Raw genomic sequence first — 17933 nt, 5'->3', positions numbered from 1 at the left:
TCCTCCTCATCCCGTCCCCTCCCCCTCCCCCTCCCTTCCTGAAACAGTCATGTGTCGGCCATATAAAAAATTCAACAGAATCTAATTCTAACGTTAGTCGTTGTCTAGGACATCTCTCCTCTAGCTAACTTCCCTCTTCATGCTTCTCTCTCCTCCACTCCCCACACCCCCCTTCATGTGCATGCGCACTAACCCCCCAACCCCCACCCCCATTCTTGTCGGTTATTGGCCGAAACACTGTTTGTTATGTTTCGTGGTCCAGGTTGGCCCAGTTTGTTTTTGTTGCCATTTGTGGAGCCTGGGCTGTCTACAGAGACTGCGGTTTTTTACAGTGTGTTCAGGGGACAGGCAGCTAGTGGATAGTGAGGAGATGTTTGCTGTATGTGACAAAAAATGTTTCAGCCTAAAAAACGTGTGACATCGCTTAGAGCACCTTTAATTGGGGAAATTGAAAAATGCACAATAAGATACACCGATGTTTTGCCAGATGAGAAGTTTATTCTATGTACCTCTAATTCATTCCTTTTATAACTGTTTTAATTTCCCTTGCTTTTATTTTGTGCTTATTTTCTATGCAAAGCACTTTGAATTGCCATAGTGTAAAATTTGTATTCCTTTCTATGTAAAGCATTTTGAATAACTGTTTTAATTTTCCTTGCTTTTATTTTGTGATCATTTTATTCCTTTCTATGTACTGTAAAGCACTTTGAATTGCCATAGTGTATGAAATGTGCTATATAAATAAACTTGCCTTGCCTTGATTAATAAATGTAATCACTAACTTCTTGTGATTGCTGTTGATATCGAGCGCTACTAAATTAGCCAAGATAGCTTAGCACTTACTCAATTTAGACTTGATATATTTCATCTCTAGAAACATCTGACAGTTCTAATTTTGGTCCAAAACAAACATAGTCTAAGATAGCCTGTGGTATCTGTCTCCTTTTGACTGTTTTGTACTATTTTTCTTATGTAAACCTTAGCTACAGAAAAAAAGATCATATTTTTTGCCCTCTCTTGACCCGAGAGTGTCTTTTTTTAAAAACTATTGCAGACACAGATCCTCTTCCAGGTAACTATGAATGGATGCCTCCAATTCCAAAAAACGCAGCTTGTTCTAGTTCCATTTCACAGTCGATGCCAAAGGACAGTCTTGCTCCCAAATGGTCATTCACTTCTAGATGAGTAAAAGCAAAAGTATTTTTTTTTCCTGCAGAAGCTGCCCTTTTTTCTCTCATTCAGTAAATCTGTGACAGGGATTAGCAAAGAATGAAGCTTAATATAATTATGCTATTACAACCAAGGACATCTATGGGACTGATATTCACTAACAGATGTGGTTGAAAGTCTTGAGTTTGTTGATGTTGAACAAACATATTCCTATTGCCCAGACAGGTGGCAGGGAATGGCGTGTTCAAAAACCCAGTTAAAAAGGAAAGAAAAATAACTACATTTTTTAGCTGAGAGAATGTGATGTTAACTGTTTTATAGCAGTCTTATCGCTGTCTGAGATTTATTTTCTGCCAATTCCTAAGGCTAAAGATTCCTAAGGCTAATTTCCTTTCAATTCTGCAGGCTTTTTAGCTTAAACCATGCCACATAATGACAGCACATGGTGAAGGAGTAGCAGTTCTTCTTGTCTCCAGTACTGTACTGGTTTAATTATGGTTTACCCATTTTCAGAAAAAGCGCCAGGTGTTTTTAGTCCCGGACTTCTTATTGGCCTTAATGTCAATATTTTTACAATTTCATAAACGCAAGTGGTGTTTGCCCATACAAAGTTTATTTTGCAAAACATAAAGCTAGGATTTTGTGGATGGTTGCTAGGGTGTTGCCATGCAGCTGCTAAGGTGTTTAATGCTTAAGAGAGACACCTCAAACCAGCCTCAAAACCAGACTAAACTTGTCTTCAGTTGATATAGATGAAATTCCAGCCTGACCAGCTTCAAAGCCAGCAAACTAGACCAAAGAATATGGAATTTTTTGCCCATTTTATAGTCCAGCAAGCAAAATCGGTTAGTCTGATCACAAACAAAAGCATTTGCTCACCTCTACTCAAAAAGCCATACAATTTGAGGTCATTCACTTCTGTAGCACAAACGTTTAATGTTGACCCTTTACAATGAGGTTCCATTTGTTAACATTAAAAAAATCTTAGTTAATGTTAATTTCAACATTTAATAATACATTACTAAAATAAAAAGTTGTGTTTGTTAATTATTTTGAATGGGCCTGAGCTAACATGAAGAAACAATGAACTAACATTAACAAAGATCAGTTGGGATCATGGAAACAAATGTATTGTTCATTGTTAATTAATATTAGCTGATGCATTAACTAACGTACTGGGACCTTATTGTAAAGTGTTACCAGTTTAATACTTAGGGTAAGGAGTTACCCGATTAATACCCTTTAATTAGGAGCAAGAATCATGAGCCCCTTTCACACAGCGCGATCAGAAACCCTTCTGTGTAAACACAAACACGACCTGGGATTGATATCTTTACGGGATTTTTATGGGTTGTGTGTTAAAAATTCTGATTGTGATTTCGATTGTGAAATTGTGAAAAAATTGTGAAATTGAGAAACTCTGATTCCGGAAAATCACTGGCAGTGTGAATGAATCAAAATCAAATGAACCCGGGTCGAATCCCGGGTCACTTTATCCGTGTATTTTTCGGAATCTCTGTGTGAAAGGGGCTATGGTGATGCTTGCCTTAGATGCTTTGCTTCGAAAACAAAAACTGGTTCAACAATGTCTGAGAACTTTGATAAGTAAGGGCAACTGAGCATAGAGCAGCTGAGTGTGGGAATATGAGTAATAAGAAAGGAATCTGGAGCTTGTAATGACGAATGAAGTGGAGTCAGCTCTACAGGAATCATTTCAGGACACATCACAGAAACAAATTTCTAACATATACACTGTGTGCAGCAGTTCACCATTCGCAGCTTGGGTCTATGAAATAGTTACACACACCAAATGACAAATACGGTGTAAAAACGACCATTGCCAACAGGGTCCCAGTGAACCTCAGTGAGAAATAGAAGGGGTGGAGCAGCACAATCTCCAAGCAGACGTTAGTAGCCTACGCTTGTCCTATTACAACACACTGTCCAGATTGTCCACATCTGCTGATCCCTAGTTTGAAAGGACTGAAAGACTGTACATCGCTCACTACTTTGGAATTAAAAGCATAACTCAATCCCGACCAATTGTTACCTGCTCATATGACCAAATGTGTCAGTGCTACTAACTGTACATGTGTTACTTTACAGTACATTTGAGTATTACTTTTTTTCATTTGTTTTATTGTTACAAGATTTTGTCTCTGGCCAAGACCCATGGATGGAATAACTTTCTGGTGTGCTGCCAGCAGTAATTCAGCACAAGTAGTGTCTGCAACTATTTTCCACCAGCTTTTAATTTTTTTTCTGTGGCTGTGTGATTGGAAACACATGGAGGCAGAGAAAATGCCAGGTAATTCCATTATTTTACAATGTTTCAGAGAGCCGTTTGATCCAAACGTTTAAACAAACACTTTTAAACGCCATTGATTCTGAATATATGTAAAACTGCTGATGTAATATGATGTGCATGTGTGGGTCTCTTTGTGTGTGTTGTTTGACTGCATGTGCAACTCAACAGAACATTCAATTACTTCTTAGAATCATGCCAGTTTACTGTATGCCAAATTCTTAAACCCAATAGAAAATGTCACTCTGCCTCATCTGTGAAAGTTTCTTAAAAGCTTAATAGCACATTTTCCCATTTGGAGTAAGTGAGTATGGACGTCTTTGCAATTTGCCATTAGACAGATTGTAGCAGGATGGCTGTAAGCGTTAGTAAGGGGACCTGGCAGAGTCAACTTCATTTCAACGGTGTAGACTGAGCGGTTTAGACTGAGCGGTGTAGACTGTGTACATGTTCACTGGAAATATAACTGTTTTGAAGCAGGCCTTCTGCCCTGGCCAAAGTGCTGTCGGTTCATTTGATTTGCTATCCATTTACCTCTTTTGCTGCACTATAATGACACCTATTTGGTCCTGTTCAGTAAAGCACATTTTAAAATAAAATACACATACTACATGGAGGTAAACCACAGTATTTTACAAGGAATTTTCCACAGACTTCCCTTGGAATTGGAATACAATGAGGTCATGCGCTGGCTATCCCATTCACAGCAGTGTTTGAGGACATCAAGGTCAGCTGGACATGTCTGAAACAAATTGGGTTTCTCTCCAGAAAAGCAGGGGGAATTTTTCTACAAGAACCTTTTCCAATGGGATTTCACACAACTGATTTTAGTTCACAGTTCGAGAACCTGTTTCACATTTACTGAGTTGGACTGATGTACTGCCATCCAGAATATGCCGTGATATGATTTCATGTGAGGGATTACTTTAAGCATCGGCTGATAAAGCAATAATGTTTCCTGGAAAACATAATGATTTGCTGTTGCAAATTAAGTGTGGTGAACAATTCCAAACATCTGGGTTGGGAACTACTCTTGGATCCGTTCTGTGACGTGACCTTGGTGGAGTCTCCCTATAGTAGATGAATCAAAGAATGCCACTTACCTTCCGGCCAGGTTGACCAGGTAGTCCGGGTAGCCCTAATATCCCAGGGTCCCCCTATAAAGGAAGACGCTGAAAATTACTTCTGGTATGGTAAATTTGGCAATGTTAACATTTCACCACACAATTCATAATGCTTGTTTGCTCATTGATTCTTGAGTACTGGTACTCTGGTAATCCAGAGTTCTCGCGAGAGCACAAGTTGAATTTGCTCAGTGAGTACTCAGTGAGTTACCCTCGATCTGAGCTGCACCAATCACATCTGGTTATCTGATATAGGCGGGCCAGAGGCGAGCTAAACAGATGACGACAGCGCTGTGACGTCCAAGTCATTAGTAAACATTGCAAGATGGTTATGGATGAATACCAGTTGTTTGAAACAGCTTTGGCCGCTACAATGAACAAGTTAGACTTGGCTTTTTATCTAAAACAGGAACAGAAGACGCCGCTCGAATCGTTCCTTTGCAAGAAGCACATTTTTGCTGTTTTGCCGACCGGATACGGTAAGAGTCTAATCCATACCTGTCAACATTTGGTTTTCAAAATCCGGGAGATTTGCGCGGGGACCGTTCGTCGCAATAGTTGGCGAATAGCAAGAGGTAGGCTCATGCTGTTAAGTGTACTGCGGGGACACCGCCTTCACCTGCCATGTCTATCGGCTCACTTTCGGGGGGTTAAACTTTCCGCGACTGCGCAACTGGGTTATAGGTTGCCAGGTTGAGGTGACAAACGGGTTGAAATTGTATATGGTGTGTGGATTGTGTGAATATAATCCATTTAATACAAGATCTGGCAACAAGATAGGGCTAAAAAACGGGAGAAACCCGGGAAAAACAGGAGTGTTGACAGGTATGGTCTAATCTACCAGTTAGCTCCGCTGGTAGCTAAGCGTATGGGGTTTATTGTTGTGATTGGTCGTTGTGTTATCCAATTGCGTGCAGTGAGATTTTCAAATGCATGCTTGGTGCCGCCCCTTGAGCTGGGCGATTTTCATTAGTCGACGCCAGACCATTAATCTTTTAGATTTAGGTCTGGATTTCCAGGCTAGAGTACTGGGACAGAACAGGCTACAAAACTTATAAGAGAGGAATATCGTTTTTATTAACATCTTCCATCTGTCAGGACATAAACACATTGATATACTGCACACTACTTTTCAAAAGTTTAGGGTCAGTAAGATTTTCTTTGGAAAGGATATAATACTTTCATTCAGTAAAGGTTGCATTAAATTGATCAAATGTGATTAACTGTAATTTACATTTAGAATGTTACAAAGGGTACACATAAATGCTGTTCTAATGAACTTTCTATTTATCAGAGAATAAAGGAAAAAAACATTTGAGAAAAAAATAACAGAAGGTAAGGTTCTGTCCCATTTCTCAAGAAATCAGTGTGCTGAAAAATGCATAAACGTACATAATTTTATCTATACTGAAAAATGTTTGCAAACAACACAATATATATATTTTTTTGCAACCACTTAAACACATACATAGGCTAAAGAACATTATGATGAACATTATTAACAATACTTGTGATAAAATGTTTAAATAATGAATAATGGGGGATATGGGTAACACATACCTTCATTCCATTTGGTGCTCTGCCAGGTGAGTTTCCAGGGTCTCCCTTTTTTCCCTGTGACGCACAGAGGACAAACAACTAATACAAAAAACAACTACAACTAACATAGAATATGTATGAGGGATCCAAACTTCTACTTGTGGAAAAATGTAAAATATTACAAAGAGGTGTGTTTAGATTATCCAAAGCTTTCATAAATGTTAAACAGAGAGTGTTGTTTTAAAAGGCTTTTTCAATTAAATGACTTTACAAACTGCCTACATTGACACACCACTCACCCTTGTTTTGCCAATTGTAAATAAAGTATACATCACAAAGGAAATGAGGAGGTTACTGGGGAGTTACTGTGACCCCTGTTTGGAACCCATTCCAAACAGAAGACTGTAACATGATTCCTCTCTGAATTTTTCTATATAGTCTACATGGATAAGAGTAATGAAGGCTTGCAAAGGAAAGGAGTGTTGTTTACACAAGAGAGTGACCCATGTACACTTGAAGAATAAGTTTACAGTAAGTCTCTCCAATGACACTAGGGTTCACACACCACATTCTTCTGCCTTTTCAGGCAATGGGATGAAGCCATGCTTTATGGTTGTGTGTTTTAAACACATCTATAACTGTTAATATATATTTTAAGTAGGATAATTTTGCAATGAATACATTTTTTTTCAATGCTTCATTTTTTTGCAGCCGTTTTACAAAATTATGCAAATCAAGTAACAGTGTAAACATGCCCATGAAATCGGTACCAGTAACTCTCCATCTACATTTAGCTGTTGTAAATTAAAAGAGAAACAATAAAAGCATGAGTAGCTGAATTCTGATGAACAGTTATCACACTCTTATACATCATTTGATGAACTACTGCTCAATGAAGGGAATTTGCATGGCATAATCTTGTGAGTCAGTTTTGAATTTGGTTGTGGAAGACTCAGGAGACCAATACTTTGCAGAGACTGTACAACATCATTCCAACACTGCGATTCAGACACCTCGGCTCTTAAAAGCCAAAAGCGTGCTAGTCTACACCATGTGTCTGGATGTGCCAGTTATCACACCCTTATACATCAGCTGATGAATTACTGCTCAATGAATGACAAATTTACTGCTATTTCAGAGAGAAACGCCTGCTTGGAATCCCACAACAAATACACTGCAACTAAGTGTTAATTCTGTGGGTCTCATTCAGTCATTTTTGTCTCATCTTTGTCCCATTTGGCAGTAATAACAGTAAAAAGCAGTAAATAGTAAAAAAAGAGGAAATTTTAACTTGGGCTCGCCTTGCTAAGAAAGATCTTTGTTCTCCTGGTCTATCGTAAGACTGCCACAAGCAGCCAGATGTGGTAAAATGAACGACTGTGAAAAACATGAATGGAAATAAACAGGTCCAATAATGTCGTCAAACTCATACATCATCCTATATTTCTTGCCAGTGTTCATCAGAATTCAGCTACTCATGATTTTATTGTTTCTCTTTTAATTTACAACGGCTAAATGTAGATGGAAGAGTGACTGGTTTTCTCTTGGGTCCCAAAGTAGCCATATTTTTATTGTAGTACTGTGGTAGTATGTTTTTTTTTTTTTGTTTCGGTCTTTCTAGGTATTATAAAATAATACATAAAATATCTTGTGATATCACTGTTGTAAAAAAATAAATAATAATAAATAAATAAATGCACTTATTAAAGTGCTAATTAAAGCATATGTGGCTTATAAATTGAAGCCATTTGGTAGATCAAAGCTCATGTATAGAGGTTGGACAAGGAAATTGAAACACTGGCCAATTTAGTGTTGGAGCTTTAACGCCTATATTTCACTGATTTTACATTCCATTAGTGAGAGCAGAATGTGAAGGTTGAATTAGCAGAGCAATAGCACATCTGCACATAACATATTGCAATCCACTACATAATAGGACATATATCAGAGTTCAAAAGAGGACAAATTGTTGCTACGTGTCTTGCTGGCTTACTGTGACCAGGACAAGGTTTATCAAGAGCCCTGGTATTCAGGGTAATGCCAGCATACCACTATGTAGGACGAGGAGTAACTGTCAACGCAACAGAAAGCTGTCTGAAAGGGATGTCCATGTACTAACCCAGATTGTAACCAAAAAACATAAAACCACAGCTGCCCAAATCACTGCAGAATTAAATGCGCACCTCGAACACCTCACTCATGCCAGTGCTAAATGTTGGTTTCACTGGGGACAACAGTGTAAATCAGTGCAAAAAATGTGAAGCATGCATTGTTCTCTGGTGAGTCCACCTTCACTGTCTTTTCCACATCCGTGGGAGTTACAATGTGAAGAGGCCTTAAAGAGGCTTAGCATGCCCAGAGTGAAGCACAGGGGTGGATCAGTGATGTATGGGCTGCAATATCATGGCATTCCCTACTGTGCTTGATGGGCGCAACACTGCCAAAGGACTACCGAACCATTCTGGAGGACCATGTGCACGTACTGTAATGGTTCAAACGTACTCTTGACTTGTATCTGTCATTCCCAAGACGAACTGATACTGTATTGGCAGCAAAAGGAGGCCCTACACCTACTGATAAATTATTGTGGTCGAAAACCAGGTGTTTCAGATTCATTTTTCAAACCCTATACGCTTAATGATCTTCTTTAAGTTTGTGGAATTCACTAATAAATTTAATATTTGCATTTTACGAGGACAGCTTTTTTATGGTATGTTAAAACAAACTGATCAATTTGTTGCTTTGCAAAAAAAATTACATAAAGCAAAACAAAATGCAAAACTAAACTAAATAAAACAAGGAAATGGTCCCATAGATCCAAACACACAAGTCTAGGTTGATTGCATCCACAAAAGCCACACAGTACTGAATTCAGTGGTACATACCTTGGGCCCGGGGGACCCTGGACGGCCTGGGTTTCCATACGGACCAAGGGGACCCTACAAAACAACACATGTTCACTTGTATTTGTGTACTTTCTTCTCTATAGTTACTGTGAAATCACTGCAGGCCACTTAAGCTGGGTCACAGGCCTTGACCCATATTACTGTTTTTCCTTTTGCCAAAATAAATGGCCAGTAAAAAGACTAGAATCAAAAGGAGAAGGGCATACAAGAAAAGTAGATTTACAGAGAGAGAGAGAGAGAGAGAGAGAGAGAGAGAGAGAGAGAGAGAGAGAGAGAGAGAGAGAGAGAGAGAGAGAGAGAGAGAGAGAGAGAGAGAGAGAGAGAGAGAGAGAGAGAGAGTCAGTGAAATGAATACTCATGTAGTGGACTGTTTTTTGTGGACATGACCATCACTTCTGTCAGTTCAATCACTGTTATCAAGATCTCAAATTAACACTCATAAAGTGTCAATGTGAGTTGAAATTGACTTTGGCAGGTAAAATGAGTAACTGCCCAGTTAGGAATTGCAACATGATTTAAATTACATTGTAAAATGTTAATTTTACCCTCACTGATGTAAGCGGCACAAGCTAATTAAATCTAAGACAAACGCCTATTAAAGAAAACATCTGTCACAACTCATCTGTCTTCAAATTACTTTTTCCTTAGCGGAAATTATATTGTCAGACATTTAGTTTGGAAGCCTTAAAAGTTTTTTTTCCCCTCTATTTTTTTTCTCAAAATGTGACTTCTCCAAAACTCCCGGTTTTCAATTGGAAGGATAAATAAATGTATTCTTTTTTAAGAGATCAGGTAAAATCACATCTCCGTGCCAGTGGTTGCATAAACAGGAGCAGAATCTGGTTTTGTTTAGGTTAGCAATTTATTTCACTGATATAATCATGCAGTCCTAGGTGAAACTGAAAAACTGCTCAAGAAGAACATTATTTACTATAGATATAAAGTAGAATTTAATTGAAATATTTTTAAAATAACAATGCATTAAAAAATATGTTTTTTTTAAATAATTGACTTCAGTACAGTAAAAATAAAAAGGTGACTCCAGAGCGGAAGTTCTGTAAATTCCTCAAAAAACAATGTGTGGTGCACTTGGGTGCCTTTATACAATTTCAAACAGAAAGTCGTAAAGAATTAAATAAACATCAAATTATGTCAGGGCAATAAATCAGCAGACCATTCAGGAGATCAAGACCTCTCTGCCCTCCACCTTAAACTCAAACACTTGGGGGAAAAAAAGGGTTTTAAACAAGAATCCGAACGTTTACTTTAGTCCCTTAACTAACCCTGTCGGAAGGGGAGCAGCTTAGTCCAAGTTAGGGAATGTAGAAATGTTTAAATATCGCATACATTTTTTTTTTCATTATTCTGGCCCTCATGATAAGTACTGTACGTAAGTAGCACAGTTTGCCCAAGGCATGCATTCAGAAAATTGCCCTCCACTTAACAAGAGAGTGCTGTGTTTTAAAAGGTACTTCTGGCATATGCTTTTGGCATATAACATATGGACATGATTTTCTTCATTAGCTGACTTTCCAGCAGCGAACAGGGGGCTTGAGTAGAGAAAGAGTGCAAGAAAGCTCCCCAGACACTGATTTACACACTCTGATAGCAAAGCAGGCAAAATGGAAGTGATCTTAAACAACAAACTGGAAAAGCCACAATACAAATGCCGTCACTTTGGAGGATAAGACGTGCTAACTGAAACTAAAGGCCATAATAATGCAAAAAAAAAAAAAGATACAAAAAAAAAAACAGTGGGGAAAATGATTTGTGCTTGCTGATATTGTTGTTTATTTGCTCAGGCTTTCTGCATTGTTTAAGCACACAATTCACTAAAGGCAAAAACAAATCAGGTAAAAAAGCACAAAATATGTGCTGAAAGCAATTTGCATGATGCAATTCCCTATCTTTAGGGTGTTGTGGAGGATGCAGCAGTCTACAATCTGATAAATATCCACCGCTGTGGTCTAGACGCTGTGGTCTAGCTCTTTAAAATGCAGTAAGTGTGTTTGACTACATTTCATGTCTGTATATATACAGGTTATAACTTTTCTCTATCATTTAATTATCATTTGATAAATTACAAGCAATATTCAATTAGTTAAAAAGAAGGAAATGGGATTTATTGATGATAAATAAATAAATAAATAAATAAATAAATAAATAAATAAATAAATAAATCAGGTTATTGTGTATTTGAAACACATTCAGGTCATTTGTACTTTTAAATATGACCTGTTTTATTGAAGTATGACAAATATGCATTATCTGTCTATGTTAAAACTGTGTAATCCAAATGGATGGAACTTTTATATGCAATTCAAATACATACATATTTATAAATATTTTTGAGTGAGAGCTGACAACCATCAGTGAAGTTATATTGTAGAGCAAATAACATGCAATGGTGAAATTCAAAGACTTAGCGAGAGCCGAGAGGTAATGCTAAGTCTACTTGTCAAGGCAGCGCTATTATTTATGTATGATCCACCTGGGGTTAGTCATGAGTGGGGCTTATTCATTGCCTTTCCTGCTGAGTGCAAACAAACTGGCCATATGGAGATACTTACAAGAAGCTCATGTACAGATTTCCACCTCGTTTTTATGTTTGGTCAGGTTCTGAACATGTGGCCGTGGTCAGTGATCAGAGGAGACTGAGAGAGGAGTATCAAGAAAGCCTATCAAGTTACATATTGGTTAATCTCTCTTGCTCACTTTCAGCTCTCCAACAGGCACTCGTGTGGGAAGACGCGCGTGGTGGTTGTCACTTTCCGCCTCATATATTTGAGAATGGCTGACTTATGACAAAGCTCCCTGACCTGGCTCAAAGAAGGCCCCTGCTAATGTTTACCAGTGCACTTGAGAAAATATATTTGTCTGATCTGGCCTCTTGACCAAGTTAAGCTATGTTTAAAGTGAACTTTGCAGTGTTGGCATTGTAAAGAGTTTAGCAGTGCCAACAATGGAGACAAACTGTATGCCAGAGAATTTTACTGTGTTGATACAGTATGTCCAACACTTATGTCTGTCATCTATGAGGCATTGATTCACACCAGACAACCCTTACAGATCACATGACCCAGCACATGGTGACAGAAGGGAATGGTTTACAGTTCTGTGCAGTCATGAGAGACCTGAGGGATGAATTACTACATAAACACTACCATACTTGGTGTAGTCACTAAAGTAGAATGTAAATTGTCGAAAATTGCTTTGTTTGTTTTCAAAAAAGTGCATGTGACAATGAGGAAGTGACAATGCACCAGACTAAATAAACTAGCCTGGCTAAGGTTTGAAGAAAAGCTAACACAGAACAAAAAATTTCATATGGTAGAAGATTTTTTTTTTTTTTCTCAGAGGACTGTTAAATTTGCTAGTATAATGCTAGTATAATGAATTAAAGATGTGAAAGAATGAGCAAATTCACTAACATGGATTTGTTCATGACCTCTGACCCTCACATTTATATTTTTTTTTAGCCTGCCAATGTTCTTTGCCATTCAACAATTCTTGAGCAGTGTTGGGGAACTTTACTTTTAAAAGTTATATTATTATAAAAAGCAACTAATTATGTCACACTGTTGCTTTTTATGGGCAGCAAGTTAGTACTTTTGCATTACGTTTACATTCATATTTAGATATTTAGTAGAAGCATTTATTCAAAGCGACTTATAAGGAATACAAGAAGTGATTTATCCTAAAGGTGCAATCACATTTACTATTGTTAAGAATTTTTGTAGGCAAAATATGGTCATTCCAGTAGGAAACCCCATTATCAGAAATTTTGCGTGAGGGCAAAAGATTTCCACCCAGAGATTTCACAACTGGTTCAAGTTGGTCACATTGTGCCATGTTGCTTGGTTTGAAAGTGACTTGTATGTAAGATGTCCTTCATACATTGCTACACTCTTAACAATTTTGCCAAAATTTCACAAATGTGGCTGCACCTCTCTCCTCCAGACTGACATAGTATGCTTGACTTGGATTAATTTTTAAATTGAAAATGCATTTGTTACATTGAAAATGCAAGTTCAAACATACTTTAAATTGGATCAAATAAATGAAGAATGAAAATGAAACCCTCTGCAATTAAAAGCTTATTGGTGTACATCCTAAGGATATGCTCTATTACCATTGTGCCCTTCAGTAAGATTAGAGTAATGTTTAGAGATTGTCCCTGTATATGAATCTTAAAGGGTTAGTTCACCCAAAAATGAAAATTCTGTCAGTAATTACTCACCCTCATGTTGTTCCAACCGCGTAAGACCTTCGTTCATCTTCGGAACACAAATTAAGATATTTTTGATGAAATCTGAGCCATGTCTCACTCCTCCATAGGCTGCTATGTGACCGAAACTTGCTGGCCCAGAAAAGTTATTAAAAAGATCGTTAATATAGTCCAAGTAACTCCAGTGGCTCAATCTTAAGTATATCAAGCGACGAGAATACTTTTTGTGCGCAAAAACAAACAAAAATAACGACTTTATTCATTTCCTTCTCTCTGGGCCTCGTAGTGTTTTTGCGCTGCGCATCTGTGTTGCACGTCATCACGCATCACACACATGACCGGCGTCGGCCAATAGTGAGCCTACGTGGTGACGTGTAACACAGACGCGCAGCGCAAAAACACTACGAGGCCCAGAGAGAAGGAAATGAATAGTGGAATAAAGTCGTTATTTTTGTTTGTTTTTGCGCACAAAAAGTATTCTCGTCGCTTGATATACTTAAGATTGAGCCACTGGAGTCACTTGGACTATATTAGCGATCTCTTTAATGACTTTTCTGGGCCAGCAAGTTTCGGTCACATAGCAGCCTATGGAGGAGTGCGACATGGCTCAGATTTCATCAAAAATATCTTAATTTGTGTTCCGAAGATGAACGAAGGTCTTACGCAGTTGGAACAACATGAGGGTGAGTAATTACTGACAGAATTTTCATTTTTGGGTGAACTAACCCTTTAAGCTCTCTAGTGTCATTTTATAAACTTTTCCTAGGTTCAGATTGTTAAATTGGGATTCATTTGTATACAGTATACAGTTTAACAAATTAAACTCAGATTACATTTACAAATTGCATATTTAGTATGTCAAAATAGAGACTTACTCTGGAAAAGCTATATAGCCTATTAACTATCAGTATCACTGACACGGTCATGTTTAGTTTCTGTCTTGTTTTGTTTTCAGTTTTCACAGTCACCATTTGCCAGAGTTCTAGTCATTCATTTGTTGTCATGGTTTCTGATTAGTTACACACCTGTTCCCTGTTTAAAGGAACACTCCACCGTTTTTTGAAATAGGGCTTATTCACATTCTTTCCTACATTTAGATAGGTGGGTAAATACATTTTTGTCTCAGTGCATGCATTGTTTTAGTTTGACAGGGTCGGCGCTAGCTTAGCTTAGCACAATGAATGAAATCCTTTGTTGCCAGCTAGCATGTCCTGAGTAAAAGTGATAAAAAAAAGAAACCCACGTAATTACTTCTTGTGGCCTGCGTATTCACAACGAGTACAAATAGCGATGCAGATTAACACTAGGTGATTTCCAAGGCAGATATTGACATGGGACAATATTATGGGGAAGCACAGGCGAAGCACAGCTACTTAGGCGAAGCACTGCTACTTGGGCGCAGAGATATCACGCAACACATGAAATCCCACGACTTCCGTCAACATACCGGCGTGAATAGTAGCTGCCTGGCTATTTTGGCTATTGGGGGAATATGCCGACTGAAATAGAGTGTCCGTGCTGTGGCAAGTGGGACAAGTTGCTGCCATCGATGACCAGGCTCAACGCGTCAGATCAAGATGAGCGTGCCCGCAGTTGTGTCACAGCTACCGAGGATTTCACGGCGCTGATCCATCCGGCAGTACTCGATTTTTTTTCCCGGTGTGATAAAGTGAACTGGAAAAAACGCCCCACGCCGAATGGACCAAATGGACAGCTGTCCACAGAGTAAGTGATTATTTTAAACATGACACATGTATAGTAAACTGCTTGTAGCCTTCTCCTCTCTAGTAGTTATACTAAAACTCCTGAGTCAAAAGAACCAGGCTAACCCGGTGAGAGAAATATAGCTAACTTAGCCCTCAGTCATTTCATTTTACAGGTAACGATAACAGCGATTTTTATTTAAGTTTGGTTGTTCATGCTAAACAGGTTGAATTCAACAAGAGGTTATACTAGAAGAGGCTAACGTTATTTGAGCCGTAGTCTATATACAGCTTCTCAGCATCTATCTTACAACCGAATAAAGACACAGATTAACATAAGGAAGAGTAATAAAAGACAACTTACATGTGCACTTTGTTCTGCCTGTGCTTTGAAAATAGATGGGATGGGACGGCCGTATGTTTCAGACATAGTACCGTCTTTCTGGACCCATATTCCATTTTTTCAAAGTATCTTAGTCCTCCGGTGCAAAATGGTCTTCGCGAACACGATACTGTTTGATTTTGTAGAGAGGCGTTGAAGTACAGATCTCCAGAGCAGCTAAGTTAGCCATTTATTTCTCAGTTCCACATTCGATGGAATTCTGTGAAACATTACATTCGTGTATGTCCTTTGCTTGTTCTCACAACCTTTTGCTACGCAGGTAATTACCATGTTTGCTGTAACTGTAGCTGTAACTTCTCAAAATAAACAATCCAAAAGCGAAGACACTCGGTGCAGGTCACGCTTGTTGTTCTTCTGTGTTTTGACTCGCTGCACGCCGGTATGTTGACGGAAGTCGTGGAATTTCATCTGTTGCAGTGCTTCGCCTAAGTAGCTGTGCTTCGCCTGTGCTTCCCCCTAATATAGTCCCAAGTCAATATCTGCCTAGGAAATCACCTAGTGTTAATCTGCATCGCTATTTGTACTCGTTGTGAATACCCAGGCCACAAGAAGTAATTACGTGGATTTATTTATTTTTTTTGATCACTTTTACTCAGGACATGCTAGCTGGCAACAAAGGATTCCATTCATTGTGCTAAGCTAAGCTAGCGCCGACCAAACTAAAACAATGCATGCACTGAGACAAAAATGCATTTACCCACCTATCTAAATGTAGGAAAGAATGTGAATAAGCCCTATTTCAAAAAACAGTGGAGTGTTCCTTTAAGCCCTCAATTGATTGTTGTCTATTTTTGTGTTCATTAAACTTATTAAAGTATCTTCTTTCATTCTGCATCTTCCTTGGAATTGCCACAAAGATTGAGCCAGAGCGTTTTCATCCTGGAGATCAAGCCAAATGTGGAATTGGTCCAGGTGTGTGAGCCGGCAACAGCGTCCATCTTCGATGTATTATTGGAGGAGTTTGTTGTGATAGCAGCTCTGCACACACTCCTGCTGCTGAGGTACATAAACAATGCTGGGTGAATGAAGTATTGTGTACTGAGCTTGAGGAGGAGATTTTTGCTATGCTACAATCACCGCTGGTCCCATCCAGTTCCAAATCGTCCAAGTCATCGTTAGTTAAGCCCAGCTCCAAGTCGTCACTGATTAACCCAACACTAAGTCCAGCACCAAGTCTCCTTCGTTGTAGATGGTCCTGCCCAGCCTCCCTCCTCCACTGTCAAAGCCATAAAGTTCATCGGCCTCATCTCCACTGTCTCCCTTTAGCCCCTCAGCTCCTCCAGTGGTTCCACTCAGCTGCACGGATCCGCCTGGGGCATCCCAGTCATCAGCTCCGCCTTGGCTCATCCCTTGGCTCCACCTCAAGCCTCCAAGCCCCAGACTCCAAATTGCCCTCCTACCCATTGGCTCCACGTTGGCTTAACGCTCCCTCGGCATCACTGAGTGTCATCACTCAGGCTCCGTCAGGCTAACTCGTCACTCTGGCTCCACCTTGGTCCATTGTCGCTCTGGCTCCACCTCAGACATCAAAGTCACCAGCTCCACCTCAGTCAGTCGTCTCCCTGGTTCCACCCGGCCTCTCCTCCAAGGCTCCACCATGGCTCCTCCCTCCATTGGCTCCACTATGGACCTTCATGTCTGTGCTTGGGGTCATCATCCTGCTCCTCTCGTCTCTACTCTGGTTTCTTCTATCTCTGCCTTGGCTCCACCCACCTTCATCCCTCCTCAGTTTGGGCTATGTTTTGCAGAGCGAGGATGCGCTTTCCGGGGAGGGGGAGTTATGACATGGTCATGTTTAGTTTCTGTCTTGTTTTGTTTTCAGTCTTAGGGTACGTTTACATGACAACAATATGCTTTAAACTAAGACCAACCTCATGTCTGTATTCCAAAAGCATTCATGAATTACAATCGGATCTATGTTTAAAAAGGGGGATGACAGTTAGCAGGTTAAAAGTGTAGTATGTAATTTCTGCAAAACTAGTGGCACCTACCGGTATTGTCAAAAATAAAGCATATTTTCAAACAACCTCGCAAACACCCATTCGTGTGCCACAACTCAATCATCACAAATACATCTCTTACGGGTTTCTGTGAAGTCATGTCTCAAAAGGTACTTTTAATATAGGTCCAACATATTAGAAATAAATTTTGATGTTGAAGACTAAAATTTCATATTTTAATATAATTTCATTATTTAACCCTCTGAGGTCGGCAAACGCGCCGGCGCGTTTTGCTGGATTTTCTTCACATTGTAGCACTATAAACTTAAATTACTCCGTCATTTATGGTCATACAGAAAAAAGAAATATAAAAAAAGCAACAAGATGTCCAGCTTCTCAAACGCTTCCTAATTATTTTTAATTTGAACGCCCACTCGCGCAAAAGAGATTGACATGCAAATCTCCACATGGAAAGCGAACGCGCTCGTTACCTCAGAAACAAAACACCAAAACACTTCACAAGTCTCTGCTTTTCGTCGAGTTTGAAAGACACGCCGTGAGCTTACATTGGATTTAGGCTACCTCAGAAGAAGAACGCGATTTGAAGACAAGAAA

At 39.1% G+C, this 17933-nt stretch overlaps 1 protein-coding gene across 3 annotated transcripts in view; it reads right to left on the bottom strand.

Annotated features, from left to right (window-relative positions):
• Window positions 1-17933, bottom strand: part of col27a1b (collagen, type XXVII, alpha 1b) — a 114897-nt gene that overhangs the window by 65489 nt on the left and 31475 nt on the right. For all 3 annotated transcript variants that reach the window (XR_014030138.1, XM_081364640.1, XM_081364641.1), the window contains exons 5-7: window positions 9024-9077; window positions 6160-6213; window positions 4579-4632 (exon numbers count right to left, since the gene is read on the bottom strand). Coding sequence is in view for 2 of the 3 variants with exons in the window: in XM_081364640.1 (XP_081220766.1) it covers window positions 4579-4632; window positions 6160-6213; window positions 9024-9077 (162 nt within the window). In the remaining variant the exon portion in view is untranslated. The remainder of the gene's footprint in view (window positions 1-4578; window positions 4633-6159; window positions 6214-9023; window positions 9078-17933) is intronic.

This window comes from Scardinius erythrophthalmus (genome assembly GCF_964197995.2).
Source record: "Scardinius erythrophthalmus genome assembly, chromosome: 5".
NCBI lineage: Eukaryota > Metazoa > Chordata > Actinopteri > Cypriniformes > Leuciscidae > Scardinius > Scardinius erythrophthalmus.
The sequence above is the reverse complement of the archived record's forward strand: the minus strand, read 5'-3'. Positions and strand labels throughout refer to the sequence as shown.